The sequence below is a fragment of the Pristiophorus japonicus genome, chromosome 20 (genome assembly GCF_044704955.1).
Source record: "Pristiophorus japonicus isolate sPriJap1 chromosome 20, sPriJap1.hap1, whole genome shotgun sequence".
Taxonomy (NCBI): Eukaryota; Metazoa; Chordata; class Chondrichthyes; family Pristiophoridae; genus Pristiophorus; species Pristiophorus japonicus.
In genome coordinates this window covers 97,614,636-97,630,049 of record NC_091996.1, presented here as the reverse complement: position 1 = coordinate 97,630,049, position 15,414 = coordinate 97,614,636, and the positions used below count along the sequence as shown (strand labels likewise).

General features: G+C 52.7%; 1 protein-coding gene across 1 annotated transcript in view; it reads right to left on the bottom strand.

The window, feature by feature from the left end:
• The window catches only part of LOC139232731 (calpain-5-like), a 44,062-nt gene extending 29,921 nt beyond the window's left edge, over nt 1-14,141 (bottom strand). The window contains exons 1-3 of the mRNA XM_070863239.1: nt 14,033-14,141; nt 7,518-7,719; nt 1,265-1,396 (exon numbers count right to left, since the gene is read on the bottom strand). Of these exons, the coding sequence (XP_070719340.1) occupies nt 1,265-1,396; nt 7,518-7,682 (297 nt within the window). The 5' untranslated portion in view covers nt 7,683-7,719; nt 14,033-14,141. The remainder of the gene's footprint in view (nt 1-1,264; nt 1,397-7,517; nt 7,720-14,032) is intronic.
• Between the last annotated feature and the right edge of the window lie 1,273 nt (nt 14,142-15,414).

Sequence of the window (15,414 nt, the reverse complement as noted above, 5' to 3'; positions counted from 1 at the left end):
TTTTGTACTTTATGCCTCGATTTATGAAGCCCAGGATCCTGTGTGTGTTTTAACCACTTTCTCAACCTGCCCTGCCACCTTCAACAATGTGTGCCCATATACCCCCAGGTCTCTCTGTTCATGCACCCCCTTTAGGATTGCAGCCTTTAGTTTGTATTGCCTCTCCTTGTTCTTCCTACCCAAATGTATCACTTCACACTTCTCTGCGTTGGGGTTTATTTGGGCTCTCCCAGGAGATCACATGGTGGCAGGGGGGTAGGGGAGTATAAGGATTTAGTCACAATGCTCCAGCCATTATGTTGCGGACCGGGCTGAATGGACCAGTTGGGCTTTTACTGCCCTTTATGCTCGCGTGTGATAACAATCGATTGCGGGGTTCCGAATTAGGATTTATCCACCAATGAGGCAACAGCCCAAGACCCGCCCTTTCCCAACAATCCCACCCACAAAACTCAAACAGCAAAGAAGAAATAAATAACAAATGTTTCCTGCTCCGATTAGATACAGAGTAAAGCTCCCTCTACACTGTCCCATCAAACACTCCCAGGGCAGGTACAGCACGGGTTAGATACAGAGTAAAGCTCCCTCTACACTGTCCCATCAAACACTCCCAGGGCAGGTACAGCACGGGTTAGATACAGAGTAAAGCTCCCTCTACACTGTACAAATCAAACACTCCCAGGGCAGGTACAGCACAAGGTTCGATGCAGAGTAAAGCTCCCTCTCCACTGTCCCATAAAACACCCCCAGGGCAGGTACAGCACGGGTTAGATACAGAGTAAATCCTCCTGATATTTAGTCCTATGCAACTTAAATGTGTGCCCCCTGGTGCTGCCTAACCTATTTAACTGAAATAAATGGTCAGCTGGAACATTCCCTTCATTATCTTATAAACCTCAATCAGATCCCCGCTCAGTCTACGCTGCTCTAACGTATAGAGTCCCAACTCTATTTACCTGTCTTGATAACTAAGCTGCTTTCGACTGAGAATTAGTCTAGTGGCCCTCTTCTGCACCCTTTCCAGAGCCTCAATATCACCCACCCTGTGAGGAGACCAAAACTGGACAGAGTGTTCCAAGTGCAGCCCAACTAAGGTCTTGTACACGGACAACACAGTCTCGCCTCGTCTTATCCTCAATTGTCCTTTGGTGTTGCGGGAATCCTATTTTTCCGCCATCTGTACGCAGTGAGGTGATTGACAGCGGTACATCCATAACCCACCCTCCCCTCCACCCTCAGGCGGCAGAGATGGAAAGTTCCAGACCTTTGTCCATAGAGACCGCTCCGTCGCCAGACACGAACACGCGGCCACGAACCAGCAGTTCCCCAGGCTCCCCTGGTTCAGATCCCGTGAGCTGATCCCGTCCACAAACAGCCGCGGGTCCGTGCAGAGCTCCTGCGGGAACAACAAAGTCAAGGGTCACGGGCGTTCAGGGTGGAGACCCGACCAGGGTCCCCGGAATATAGAAAGAAAGGACTTGCATTTATATAGCGTCTCAGGACGTCCCAAACTGCTTTACAGCCAATGACAGCTCAAGTGTAGTCACTGTTGTAATGTAGGAAACGCGGCAGCCAATTTGTGCACAGCAAGCTCCCACACACAGCAATGTGATAATGACCAAGTCAAATGCTTTTAGTGGTTAAAGTGGATACTGGCCAAGACTCCCCGGATCTTCTTCAGAATAACAGCCGTGGGATTATTTACAACCACCAAGAATAAACGATGTCTCGGGTTATCGTCTCATCTGAAAGACGGCCCCTCCGACAGCGCGGCACTCCCTCAGCGCTGCCCCTCCGACAGTGCGGCGCTCCCTCAGACACCGCGGCGCTCCCTCAGCACTGCCCCTCCGACAGCTCGGCATTGCTCGGTGCGAGAGCATAGCAGTGGGGTCACACCGCCACCTAGTGGCTGTAATGTGTGACTACAGCGCCACCTGATGGCTGTAGCTCGCAATTACAGCACCACCTGATGGAGACACATTTACTGAGGCGTACGAAAGCATGGGCCTTACGCTAAACATCCGTAAGATAAAGGTCCTCCACCAGCCTGTCCTCACTGCACAGCACTGCCCCCCAGTCATCAAGATCCACGGCGCGGCCCTGGACAACGTGGACCATTTCCCATACCTCAGGAGCCTTTTATCAACAAGGGCAGACATTGACGCCGAGATTCAACATCGTCTCCAGTGCAGCCTTCGGCCGCCTGAGGAAAAGTGTGTTTGAAGACCAGGCCCTCAAATCTACCACCAAGCTCATGGTGTACAGGGCTGTAGTAATACCCGCCCGCCTGTATGGCTCAGAGACATGAACCATGTACAGTAGACACCTCAAGTCGCTGGAGAAATACCACCAACGATGTCACCGCAAGATCCTACAAATCCCCTGGGAGAACAGACGCACCAACATCAGTGTCCTCGTTCAGGCCAACATCCCCAGCATCGAAGCACTGACCACACTCGACCAGCTCCGCTGTGCGGGCCACATTGTTCTGCCTGCCTGACATGAGACTCCCAAAGCAAGCGCTCTACTCGGAGCTCCTTCATGGCAAACGAGCCAAATGTGGGCAGAGGAAACGTTACAGGGACACCCTCAAAGCCTCCCTGATAAAATGCAACATCCCCACTGACACCTGGGAGTCGCTGTTCAAAGACCGCCCGAAGTGGAGGAAGAGCATCCGGGAGGGCGCTAAGTACCTCGAGTCTCATCGCCGAGAGCATGCAGAAACCAAGTGCAGGCAGCGGAAGGAGCATGCGGCAAACCTGTCCCACCCTTCCCTTCCCTCAACCACTGTCTGTCCCACCTGTGACAGGAACTGTGGTTCCCGTGTTGGACTGTTCAACCACCTAAGGACTCACTTTTAGAGTGGGAGCAAGTCTTCCTCGATTCCGAGGGATTGCCTATGATGATTATGATGATGCAGCTCGCAACTACAGCACCACCCAGAGGTGTTTACTTAGGGAATAGCTGTTGCGACTGATGGTTTAGGAATTTGCAAATTATAAATGTTGATATTAAAAAGAGCAAATAAAAAAGCACGACAACAGGAAGTGAAGTTTTCGGAGAGGAAATAAACACACAAAAGATTCTTGATATCATATATAGATAGTTAAATTTGCATTTAACCTAGGAACACGGGGAGGCCATTCAGCCCCTCGAGCCTGTTCCGCCATTCAATTAGATCGTGGCTGAACTGTATTTTAGTTCCATCTACCCGCCTTGGTTTTGTAATCCTAATACCCTTACCCAGCAAAAATTTATTAATCTCACTCTTTAAATTTCCAATTGACTCCCGACCTCAACGGCTGTTTGGGGCAGAGTGTTCCAGATTCCCACTGCCCTTTGTGTGAAGAAGTGCTTCCTGACATCACCCCTGAACTCTAATTTTAAGTTATGCCCCTTGTTCTGGAATTCCAACCCCGCCACCCCCGACTCCACAGAAACATAGAAACTAGGTGCAGGAGTAGGCCATTCGGCCCTTCGAGCCTGCACCACCATTCAATAAGATCATGGCTGATCATTCCCTCAGTACCCCTTTCCTGCTTTCTCTCCATACCCCTTGATCCCTTTAGCCGTGGGGCCATATCTAACTCCCTCTTGAATATATCCAATGAACTGGCCTCAACAACTCTCTGCGGAAGAGAATTCCACAGGTTAACAACTCTCTGAATGAAGAAGTCTCTCCTCATCTCAGTCCTAAATGGCTTATCCCTTATCCTTATACTGTGTCCCCTGGTTCTGGACTTCCCCAACATCGGGAACATTCTTCCTGCATCTAACCTGTCCAGTCCTGTCAGAATTTTATATGTTTCTATCAGATCCCCTCTCTTCCTTCCAAACTCCAGTGAATATAGCCCCAGTCGATCCAGTCTCTCCTCATATGTCAGTCCTGCCATCCCGGGAATCAGTCTGCTGAATCTTCACTGCACTCCCTCAATAGCAAGAACGTCCTTCCACAGATTAGGAGACCAAAACTGAACACAATATTCCAGGTGAGGCCTCACCAAGGCCCTGTGCAACTGCAGTAAGACCTCCCTGCTCCTATACTCAAATCCCCTCGCTATGAAGGCCAACATACCATTTACCTTCTTCACCGCCTGCTGTACCTGCATGCCAAACTTCAATGACTGATGTACCATTGCCCCCAGGTCTCGTTGCACCTCCCCTTTTCCTAATCTGTCGCCATTCAGATAATATTCTGTCTTCGCGTTTTTGCCCCCAGAGTGGATAACCTCACATTTATCCACATTATACTGCATCTGCCATGCATTTGCTCACTCACCTAACCTGTCCAAGTCACCCTGCAGCCTCTTAGCGTCCCCCTCACAGTTCATACCACCACCCAGTTTAGTGTCATCTGCAAACTTGGAGATTTAACACTCAATTCCTTTATCTAAATCATTAATATATATTGTAAATAGCTGGGGTCCCAGCACTGAGCCCTGCGGCACCCCACTAGTCACTGCCTGCCATTCTGAAAAGGACCCGTTTATCCCGACTCTCTGCTTCCTGTCTGTCAACCAGTTCTCCAGTACATTACCCCCAATACCATGTGCTTTAATTTTACACACCAATCTATTTTGTGGGACCTTGTTGAAAGCCTTTTGAAAGTCCAAATACACCATATCCACTGGTTCTCCCTTGTCCACTCTACTAGTTACATCCTCAAAAAATTCCAGAAGATTTGTCAAATATGATTTCCCTTTCCTAAATCCATGCTGACTTGGACCAATCCTGTCACTGCTTTCCAAATGCACTGCTATTTCATCTTTAATAATTGATTCCAACATTTTCCCCACTACTGATGTCAGGCTAACCGGTCTATAATTACCCGTTTTCTCTCTCCTTCCTTTTTTAAAAAGTGGTGTTACATTAGCTACCCTCCAGTCCATAGGAACTGATCCAGAGTCAATAGACTGTTGGAAAATGATCACCAATGCATCCACTATTTCTAGGGCCACTTGCTTAAGTACTCTGGTTGCAGACTATCAGGCCCCGGGGATTTATCGGCCTTCATTCCCATCAATTTCCCTAACACAATTTCCCGCCGAATAAGGATTTCCTTCAGTTCCTCCTTCTCACTGGACCCTCGGTCCCCTAGTATTTCCGGAAGGTTATTTGTGTCTTCCTTCGTGAAGACAGAACCAAGTATTTGTTCAATTGGTCTGCCATTTCTTTGTTCCCCATTATAAATTCACCTCAATCTGACTGCAAGGGACCTACGTTTGTCTTCACTAATCTTTTTCTCTTCACATATCTATAGAAGCTTTTGCAGTCAGTTTTTATGTTCCCAGCAAGCTTCCTCTCATACTCTATTTCCCCCCTCCTAATTAAACCCTTTGTCCTCATCTGCTGTATTCTAACTTTCTCCCAGTCCTCAGGTTTGTTGCTTTTTCTGGCCAATTAATATGCCTCTTCCTTGGATTTAACACGATCCTTAATTTCCCTTGTTAGCCACGGTTGAGCCACCTTCCCCATTTTATTTTTACTCCAGACAGAGATGTACAGTTGTTGTGTAGTCACTGTTGTAATGTGGGAAAGTGTAGAAAGGCATCCATGGGGCTAAGTGAGGGGGGAGGGGGCGGGGTGGGACAGAGCAGCTTAACTCTGAGTTGTGTCCAGGCGATGGTTTCACATATCTCCGGCGGTGACTGCAGCCCAGGTGGGACTGAGAGAGACCCCAGCGACGGGCAGCTGATAGTTTTGGGAACACCACTGTGACCAACCCAAGGGTCTGATGTGAGGCTCCGTCCTAAACCGACTGAGTCACAAACATGACCTGCAGCCTCTCCATCATGAGCAGAATGTCAAACACATACACACACACACACACACTCTCTCTGGTTTAATAATAACCCACTGAGACAGGCAGAGCCCCATCGCTAAATATAACCCCAGCAGACCAATCCCAATTCAGGAAATGTAGGAACAGGACGAGGCCTTTCGGCCCCTCTCTCGCCCAGCACTGTGACTGCCCTCCATCACCTCACCCGAGCAGCCTCCTCAGGTGGCGAGCCCAATAAGCGAACGGCGACCGGATGTTTGACTGTGGAAGCCTTCGCCCGACGGTATCGGGACGAGGAATGGGCTGACTGTGCCCTCTCTAACCCCGGGCACACAGAGGCAGGGTGAGATCGACAATCTCAGCACAGATTGTGGTGGTGTCGGGGGCGGGATCTCGAGCCAGAGGTGGTCCTGGTGAGTGTAGTTCGGCCTCACACCGGGCTGGAGAATTACCACTGGACCTTGGTGCTATTGGAGAGGGTCAGGTCAGCACTGGCACAGTTTGTATAAAGCTCGGGTCAGACCCCGTGTGCAGTAACTGCGTCCAGTCTTGGGCCCCGCCCCTCAGGGGGAGGACATATCGATCTCGGAGTGACAGCAGGGCAGATTCCCCGGACTGCTACCCAGGGCGGGAAGGGTTAAATGACCAGGACAGGTCGCACAGACTGGGCTTGTGTTAAGGGGTGATCTAATTGAGGTTTTTAAGATAACGAAAGGATTCGATCGGGGAGATAGAGAAAATCATTTCCTCTGGTGGGGGGAAACCAGAACCGGGGGTGTAACCTTCAAATTAGAGCCAGGCCGTTCAGGGGTTTACATCGGGTTAGACGGGATATACGGCCCAAAAACAGGCCGTTCGGCCCAACCAGTCCACTTTATGCTCCACTTGAGCCTCCTCCTGTCTTTCCCCATCTAACTCTATCAGCATAACCCTCTATTCCCTTCTCCCCCATATACTTGTCCAGCTTCCCCTTAAGTACATCGATACTATTCGCCTCAACCCCTCCCTGTGGCAGCAAGTCCCACATTCTCACCGCTCTCTGGGTAAAGAAGTTTCTCCTGAATTCCCCGTTGGATTTCTGGGTGACTATCTGATATTGATGGCCTCTAGTTATGCTCTTCCCCACAAGTGGAAACATTCTCTCTGTATCCACTCCATCAAAACCTTTCATCATTTTACAGACCTCTATTAGCTCACCCCTCAGCCTTCTCTTATCTAGGGAAAAGAGACCCAGCCTGTTCATCCTTTCCTGATATGTATACCCTCGCATTTCTGGTATCACCCTTGTAAATCTCTGCACCCTCTCCAGTGCCTCTATATCCTTTTTATAATATGGTGACCAGAACTATACGCAGTGCTCCACGTGCGGTCTAACCAAGGTTCCATACAAGTTCAGCATAATTTACCTACTTTTCAATTCTATCCCCCTAGATGTCGGGAAGTACCTCTTCACACAAAGAGGAGTGCAAATCTAGAACTCTCTCCCCCCCCCAAAATGCTGTCGAGGCTGTGGGGGGGGGCGGGATGAGAGGGAAGAGTCAATTGAAAATTTGCTGGGTAAGGGTATTAAGGGTTATGGAACTAAGGCGGGTGGATGGAGTTAGGTCGCAGATCAGCTGCGATCTGATTGAATGGCGGAACGGGCTCGAGGGGCTGAATGGCCTCCTCCTGTCCCGACGTTAGTTTACAATACAAGGCGGACTCGAGAACAAACCGGTTAACCCTCGCGACTTACACTCGGTCGTTTCCATTCGATGGCCCCAGTGGGGGACCGGTTGTAGTAGATGGAATCATCAGTGATGGGGAAAAGTGGGTCCTCGAACAGTACCTTCTCCCGCAGACACCCTTTCCGCAGTGCCCGGTAATTCTGGTCCTGGAACTGGCTGACCCGCCACGGCATTTTACAATCGACGGCGATATCTGCCGAGGTCGCAAGCCTGGAAAACACAGTGCGAGAAATTAGCCACGGGCACTCAATAGGTTTTCAGACTGGGCGCCGTGGGGGTCCCCGGGAGTGTGTCAGTATTTACAGGGGGGTCGCCGGGAGTGTGTCAGTATTTACAGGGGGTCCCCGGGGAGTGTGTCAGTATTTACAGGGGGTCCCCGGGAGTGTGTCAGTATTTACAGGGGGTCGCCGGGAGTGTGTCAGTATTTACAGGGGGTCCCCGGGGAGTGTGTCAGTATTTACAGGGATTCCCCGGGAGTGTGTCAGTATTTACAGGGGGGTCCCCGGGGAGTGTGTCAGTATTTACAGGGGGGTCCCTGGGGAGTGTGTCAGTATTTACAGGGGGGTCCCCGGGGAGTGTGTCAGTATTTACAGGGGGTCCCCGGGAGTGTGTCAGTATTTACAGGGGGTCCCGGGGAGTGTGTCAGTATTTACAGGGGGTCCCCGGGAGTGTGTCAGTATTTACAGGGGATCCCCAGGGAGTGCATCAGTATTTACAGGGGGTCCCCGGGATTGTGTCAGTATTTACAAGGGGTCCCCGGGAGTGTGTCAGTATTTACAGGGGGGTCCCCGGGAGTGTGTCAGTATTTACAGGGGGGTCCCCGGGGAGTGTGTCAGTATTTACAGGGGGGTCCCCGGGGAGTGTGTCAGTATTTACAGGGGGTCCCCGGGAGTGTGTCAGTATTTACAGGGGGTCCCGGGGAGTGTGTCAGTATTTACAGGGGGTCCCCGGGGAGTGTGTCAGTATTTACAGGGATTCCCCGGGAGTGTGTCAGTATTTACAGGGGGGTCCCCGGGGAGTGTGTCAGTATTTACAGGGGGTCCGCGGGAGTGTGTCAGTATCGGTAGGGTTGGTGTTAAACACCTCTCTGTATTGAACATGGTGCTAAACAGGCTGCGAGATCTCCTCCAGCGTCTGCCCGAGTTAAACATCGATGACCCCTTTCTCTGATCAGCCTGCTCTCCCCCGAAGGTGTTGATTTCATGCTGCCTAAAGCGAGTGTGAGTCTTTACACATAATCGCAACCCTGTCTATATCACACCAAAAGAGCCATCCTTCAGGTCTGAGCCAAGTTGGCGAGCGTGGGCTATTTGGCCAAGGAGGGCACCACAGCCGAGTCAGCTCCTGCCCTCGCCCACCACCCAGCCACAAACACCGAACCTCTGCCGCCCTGGCCCAGGGAAACCGCCGCCATCTTTTGTTTAACCTCATCCCTGAGATACGGGCACCGCTGGCAGTGCCCACCGCCGCCAGCAGGAGTCGCTGGTCAGCCGTTAGTAGCGGATAACCTGGCTGATCCAACCTCCCACCGCCCCCCACAAAGGAGGTCCCGTAAACAAATATGTCGACACATTTCTCTCTGTGTCGTAACTAAAACTATCAGAAGAATGTAATTGCGATCGGTGAGTCACAGGAATGTCAGTGAATTGGCAAACGTGCCTCTTGATTACCGGTTTGGGTAGTTTGATGAGCTGTGGGTGTTCCAGGTATGAAGGCACGGGCCTTTAAACACCAGCCTCCTCACCACCTCACACGGCCCCAGGGAGAAGGTGATCATTTTCAGAAAGCAGAAAAAGGTCATTAGATTCAACATGCTCATTCATTCCTAATGGGCCAATTGCAGCTCACACCCACACTCACCATAACTTCAACCGGCCCCCCACCTTATCCCCCAACCCCACCTCCCCACCAACCCCATCATATCCCCCAACCTCACCTCCCCAGCAACCCCATCACATCCCCAACCTCATCCACCTCCCCATCACCCACCATATCCCCCGACCCCACCTCCCCACCGTGTCCCCCGACCCCACCTCCCCACCATGTCCCCCGACCCCACCTCCCCACCATATCCCCCGACCCCACCTTCCCACCGTGTCCCCCGACCCCACCTCCCCACCATATCCCCCGACCCCACCTCCCCACCATATCCCCCGACCCCACCTCCCCACCAACCCCATCACATCCCCAACCTCATCCACCTCCCCATCACCCACCATATCCCCCGACCCCACCTCCCCACCATATCCCCCAACCTCACCTCCCCACCAACCCCATCACATCCCCAACCTCATCCACCTCCCCATCACCCACCATATCCCCCGACCCCACCTCCCCACCATGTCCCCCGACCCCACCTCCCCACCATATCCCCCGACCCCACCTCCCCACCATATCCCCCGACCCCACCTCCCCACCATATCCCCCAACCCAATCTCCCCACCGTGTCCCCCGACCCCACCTCCCCACCATATCCCCCGACCCCACCTCCCCACCATATCCCCCGACCCCACCTCCCCACCATATCCCTCAATCCCATCCACTCACCCACCTTACCCCCAACCCCGCCCGCCTCCCCATCATATCCCGGAAACCCCCCATCCCGGGCCCTGAGCCCCCCCCATGGCGATAGGGCCACTGGGTGGGGCAGTTTTGCTGACCCAGTGCTGCCTCAAACAAACCAAAGTGTATCTCCCTCGCAAAACAAACAGGATCTACATCCTTCTCCCACACTGACTGCTGGGGCTTAACCCCTCTCTGTCTGCACGCTGCCGATTCACAGAAAGAGGCATATTGCAGAGGGAATGTATACTTTGTGTGGATCTCAATCAGTCTTGCGCCCCCATATCAGATTTGGCAAGTTGGTAGGCGGGGGTGGGGGGGGAGCGTTATAAAACATCCACCTGAGAGTGCCTCAGGGCCTCGGTTTAACGTCTCATCTGAAAGACGGCACCTCCGACAGTGCGGCGCTCCCTCAGTACCGCCCCTCCCACAGTGCGGCACTCCCTCAGTACTGCCCCTCCGACAGTGCGGCGCTTCCTCAGTACTGCCCCTCCGACAGTGCGGAGCTCCCTCAGTACTGCCCCTCCGACAGTGCGGCGCTCCCTCAGTACTGCCCCTCCGACAGTGCGGAGCTCCCTCAGTACTGCCCCTCCGACAGTGCGGCGCTTCCTCAGTACTGCCCCTCCGACAGTGCGGAGCTCCCTCAGTACTGCCCCTCCGACAGTGCGGCGCTCCCTCAGTACTGCCCCTCCGACAGTGCGGAGCTCCCTCAGTACTGCCCCTCCGACAGTGCGGCGCTCCCTCAGTACTGCCCCTCCGACAGTGCGGAGCTCCCTCAGTACTGCCCCTCCGACAGTGCGGCGCTCCCTCAGTACTGCCCCTCCGACAGTGCGGTGCTCCCTCAGTACTGCCCCTCCGACAGTGCGGCGCTCCCTCAGTACTGCCCCTCCGACAGTGCGGCGCTCCCTCAGTACTGCCCCTCCGACAGTGCGGCGCTCCCTCAATCACCATCAGAGGCAGTCCCTCGGGATCGAGGAGGGGCTTGCTTCCACTCCCAATGTGAGTCCTTTGATGGCTGAACAGTCGGATACGAGAGCCACAGACCATGTTACAGGTGGGACAGACATACGTCGAGGGAAGGGGTCGGTGGGACTGGTTTGCCGCGTGCTCCTTCCGCTGCCTGCGCTTTCTCCACCTCGGGCGATCTGTGGCCAGGGTCTCCCAGGTGTCAGTGGTGATGTCGCACTTTACCAGGGAGGCTTTGAGGGTGTCCTTATAACGTTTCCGCTGTCCTACTTTGGCTCGTTTACCATGAAGGAGCTCCACATAAAGCACTTGCTGAGGGAGTCTCGTATCTGGCATGCATACTATGTGGTCTGTCCAGCAAAGCTGATCGAGTGTGGTCAGTGCTTCAATGCTGGGGATGTTAGCCTGGTCGAGGACACTGATGTTGGTGCGTCTGTCCTCCCAGGGGATTTGCAAGATCTTGCGGAGACATCGTTGGTGATATATCTCCAGCAACTTGAGGTGTCTACTGTACATGGTCCATGTCTCTGAGCCATACAGGAGGGTGGGTATCACTACAGCCCTGTAGACCATGAGCTTGGTGGTAGATTTGAGGGCCTGGTCTTCAAACACTCTTTTCCTCAGGCGGCCGAAGGCTGCACTGGCGCACTGGAGGCGGTGTTGAATCTCCGCATCAATGTCTCCCATATCTCCCGAGATATGGGAAATGGTCCACGTTGTCCAGGGCCGCGCCGTGGATCTTGATGACTGGGGGTCAGTGCTGTGCGGTGATGGGCTGGTGGAGGACCTTTGTCTTACGGATGTTAAGCATAAGGCCTATGCTTTCATATGTCTCAGCGAATACATTGACTATATCCTGGAGTTCAGCCTCTGAATGTGTGCAGGCCCGGGTGTCGTCTGCATACTGCAGCTCAATGACAGAGGTTGGGGTGATCTAAGTATTGCCCCTCCGACAGTGTGGTGCTCCCTCAGCACCGTCCCTCCGACAGTGCGGCGCTCCCTCAGTACTGCCCCTCCGACAGTGCGGCGCTCCCTCAGTACTGCCCCTCCGACAGTGCGGAGCTCCCTCAGTACTGCCCCTCCGACAGTGCGGCGCTCCCTCAGTACTGCCCCTCCGACAGTGCGGCACTCCCTCAGCACCGCCCCTCCGACAGTGCGGCACTCCCTCAGTACTGCCTCTCCGACAGTGCAGCGCTAAGCTCCTAAACTCCCTCCCTAAACCTCTCCGCTTCGCTATCTCTTTCCTCCTTTAAGACTCTCTAAAACCTACCTCTTTGACCGGGCTTTTGGTCACCTGTCCTAATATCCTTATATGGCTCAGTGTCAAATTTTGTTTGATAATGCTCCTGTGAATGCCTTGGGATATTTTAACTAAAAAGTGCCTACATTGGAATCAGTGGCCTTGCAAACGTTACCCCTTCTATTCATAAATAAGGAACAACCACGGGTGAGATGTCAGAGGCCCTCCACCCTATCACAGACCTTCCCTTTTGTTCTTTTGTCTCCTTTCCCTGCCCCTACACTCACTTAAAACCTGTTACATCTCTAACTACTTCTTTTATCTGATGAAAGGTCATCGACGTGAAACGTTAACTCTGTTTCTCTCTCCATAGATACTGCCTGACCTGCTGGGTATTTCCAGTATTTACTGTTTGTATTTCCCAGTCGAAGCCATCCTGCCTCACCCTGATTGCTGCGATTATGACCCGTGCGTTGCCAACAGCACTGTGTGTTGCACATTCACCCAAAGCGATTCCAGAGAAAGAAAGGCTTCCATTTACACCGCCTTTCAGTACATCCCAAAGCACGTCACAGCCAATGAAGTACTTTGGAAGTGTAGTCACTGTTGTAATATTGGCCAGGACACCGGGGATAACTCCCCTGCTCTTCTTCGAAATAATGGCTGCAGGATCGTTTACGTCCACCTGAGAGGGCAGTGTGGCGCTCCCTCAGTACTGCCCCTCCAACAGTGCGGCGTTTCCCCAGCACAGCCCCTCCGACAGTGCGGAGCTCCCTCAGCACCGCCCCTCCGACAGTGCGGAGCTCCCTCAGCACTGCCCCTCCGACAGTGCGGCACTCACTCAGTACTGCCCCTCCGACAGTGCGGCGCTCCCTCAGCACTGCCCCTCCGACAGTGCGGTGCTCCCTCAGCACTGCCCCTCCGACAGTGCGGCGCTCCCTCAGTACTGCCCCTCCGACAGTGCGGCACTCCCTCAGTACTGCCCCTCCGATAGTGCGGCACTCCCTCAGCATTGCACTGGGAGTGTCAGTCTGGATTATGTGCTCAAGCCTCTGGAATGGGGCTTGAACCCACAATCTCCTGACTCAGACGAGAGTGCTGCCTTTTCTCAACACTTTCTAACCAATTACAGGGGATAGTGAAAGTCATTGGGAACAGGGCGATGGTTTAAGAGATCTCTGAATGCATCCAGTTTAACTGAACATCTTGCCTGCCCGTCAGGGGATGAATATTCTAGTGACAGGAATCTTGTGCAAATTTATCAAAGCTTGTTGCCTGAGTGACTATGTTGGTACATCCCCGAGATTCGATTCACTTCCCCTGTTGGGTTCGTCAGTTTCAGTACTGACATTAACTAGTCCAGCCCTTGTGCCCACTGCCTCTTCAACTTTCCTGATATCGCAACACTTTTAAACAACTTTAAATTTTTTAAAAAACGTTTTAAAAACTTTTAAATAGTGCTTAAAAGGCAGTGCATTATTGATACAAGGCGGGGGCGGGTAATGAAATGAGTATTTCAAGAAATTAACAATTGCCCAGAGTCAGATATTAGTGAAATAAAGGTTTAATCAACTTTAATCAGACGCCGCCTGCCGGCTAGGATATAAATGCATCTTCGCCTCCTGCAAATGCGATTCTCTCACTGTCCTGTCGCGATTTTTTTGTGCATCAAGGTAGGTGCAGTTGGTGACAAATCTGCAAGACTCTCTTCCCTTCCTTCATCTCCACACCCATTGCTAACTCAAACAGACTGACCTGCCAGAGACTATTTTCCGCTCTCAAACCGGGGCCGATGCTCGCCGCTCCTCTCCCACTGCTGTAATCCGGAGCACACAGAAAGGATCTCTGCTCCTGAAACCAGTGTCACTCGTCTTTGAATAGGAGCCCAGGTGCCTCCCAAACCAATCGCCTGCAACTTCCTGGGTGGTTTCACAGAGGCTGGGGTTGAATTTCGGCCAAAGTTACACACACACATTAACCCTTAAAAAAAAAACCCACCTTGATTTCTGGCTCTGATAAATTGACCCAATCATTGGGGGGATATGCAGAGTGCTGGTACAGTGGTTCTGTTACTCAGCTAGTAATCCTGAAACCAGGACTAATAATCTGCGAGACACAAATTCACATCCCACCACAGCAGCTGGGGAATGTTAATTAAATAAATCTGTAATTTTAAAAGGTGACCATAATGGTCGTTAAAACCCATCTGGGTCACTAATGCCCCTTTAGGGAAGGAAATCTGCCGCCCTTACCCGGTCTGACCGATATGTGACTCCAGACCCACAATGACTCTGAACTGCCCTCTGAAATGGCCCAGCAAGACACTCAGTTGTACCAAACTGCTACAATAAAGTCAGCACTGTGTGGGGATCATCAAAATCCACGGCACAGCCTTGGATAACGTGGACCATTTCCCATACCTCGGGAGCCTACTATCAGCAAGGGCAGACAGCGACGATGATGTCCAACACTGCCTCCAGTGCGCCAGTGCAGCCCTCGGTCGCCTGAGGAAGAGAGTGTTTGAAGACCAGGATCTCAAATTGGGCACCAAGCTTATGGTCTACAGGGCAGTGGTGATACCCGCCCTCCTGTATGGCTCAGACACGTGGACCATATACAGGAGACACCTCAAAGCACTGGAGAAATACCACCAGCAATGTCTCCGCAAGATCCTGCAAATCCACTGGGAAGACAGGTGCACCAACGTTAGCGTCCTCAACCAGGCCAACATCCCCAGTATTGAAGCACTGACCACACTCGATCAGCTCCACTGGTCAGACCACATTGTCCGCATGCCAGACACGAGACTCCCAAAACGAGCGCTCTACTCGGAACTCCTTCACAGTAAGCGAGCTGAAGGTGGGCAGAGGAAACGTTACAAGGACACCCTCAAAGCCTCCCTGATAAAGTGCAACATCCCCACTGACACCTGGGAGAGCCTGGCCAAAGACCGCCCTAAGTGGAGGAAGTGCATCCAGGAGGGCGCTGAACACCTCGAGTCTCGTCGCCGAGAGCGTGCAGAAACCAAGCGCAGGCAGCGGAAGGAGCATGCGGCAAACCAGTCCCACCCTCCCCTTCCCTCAACCACTGTCTGGCCCACCTGTGACAGGGACTGTGGTTCCCGTATTGGACTGTTC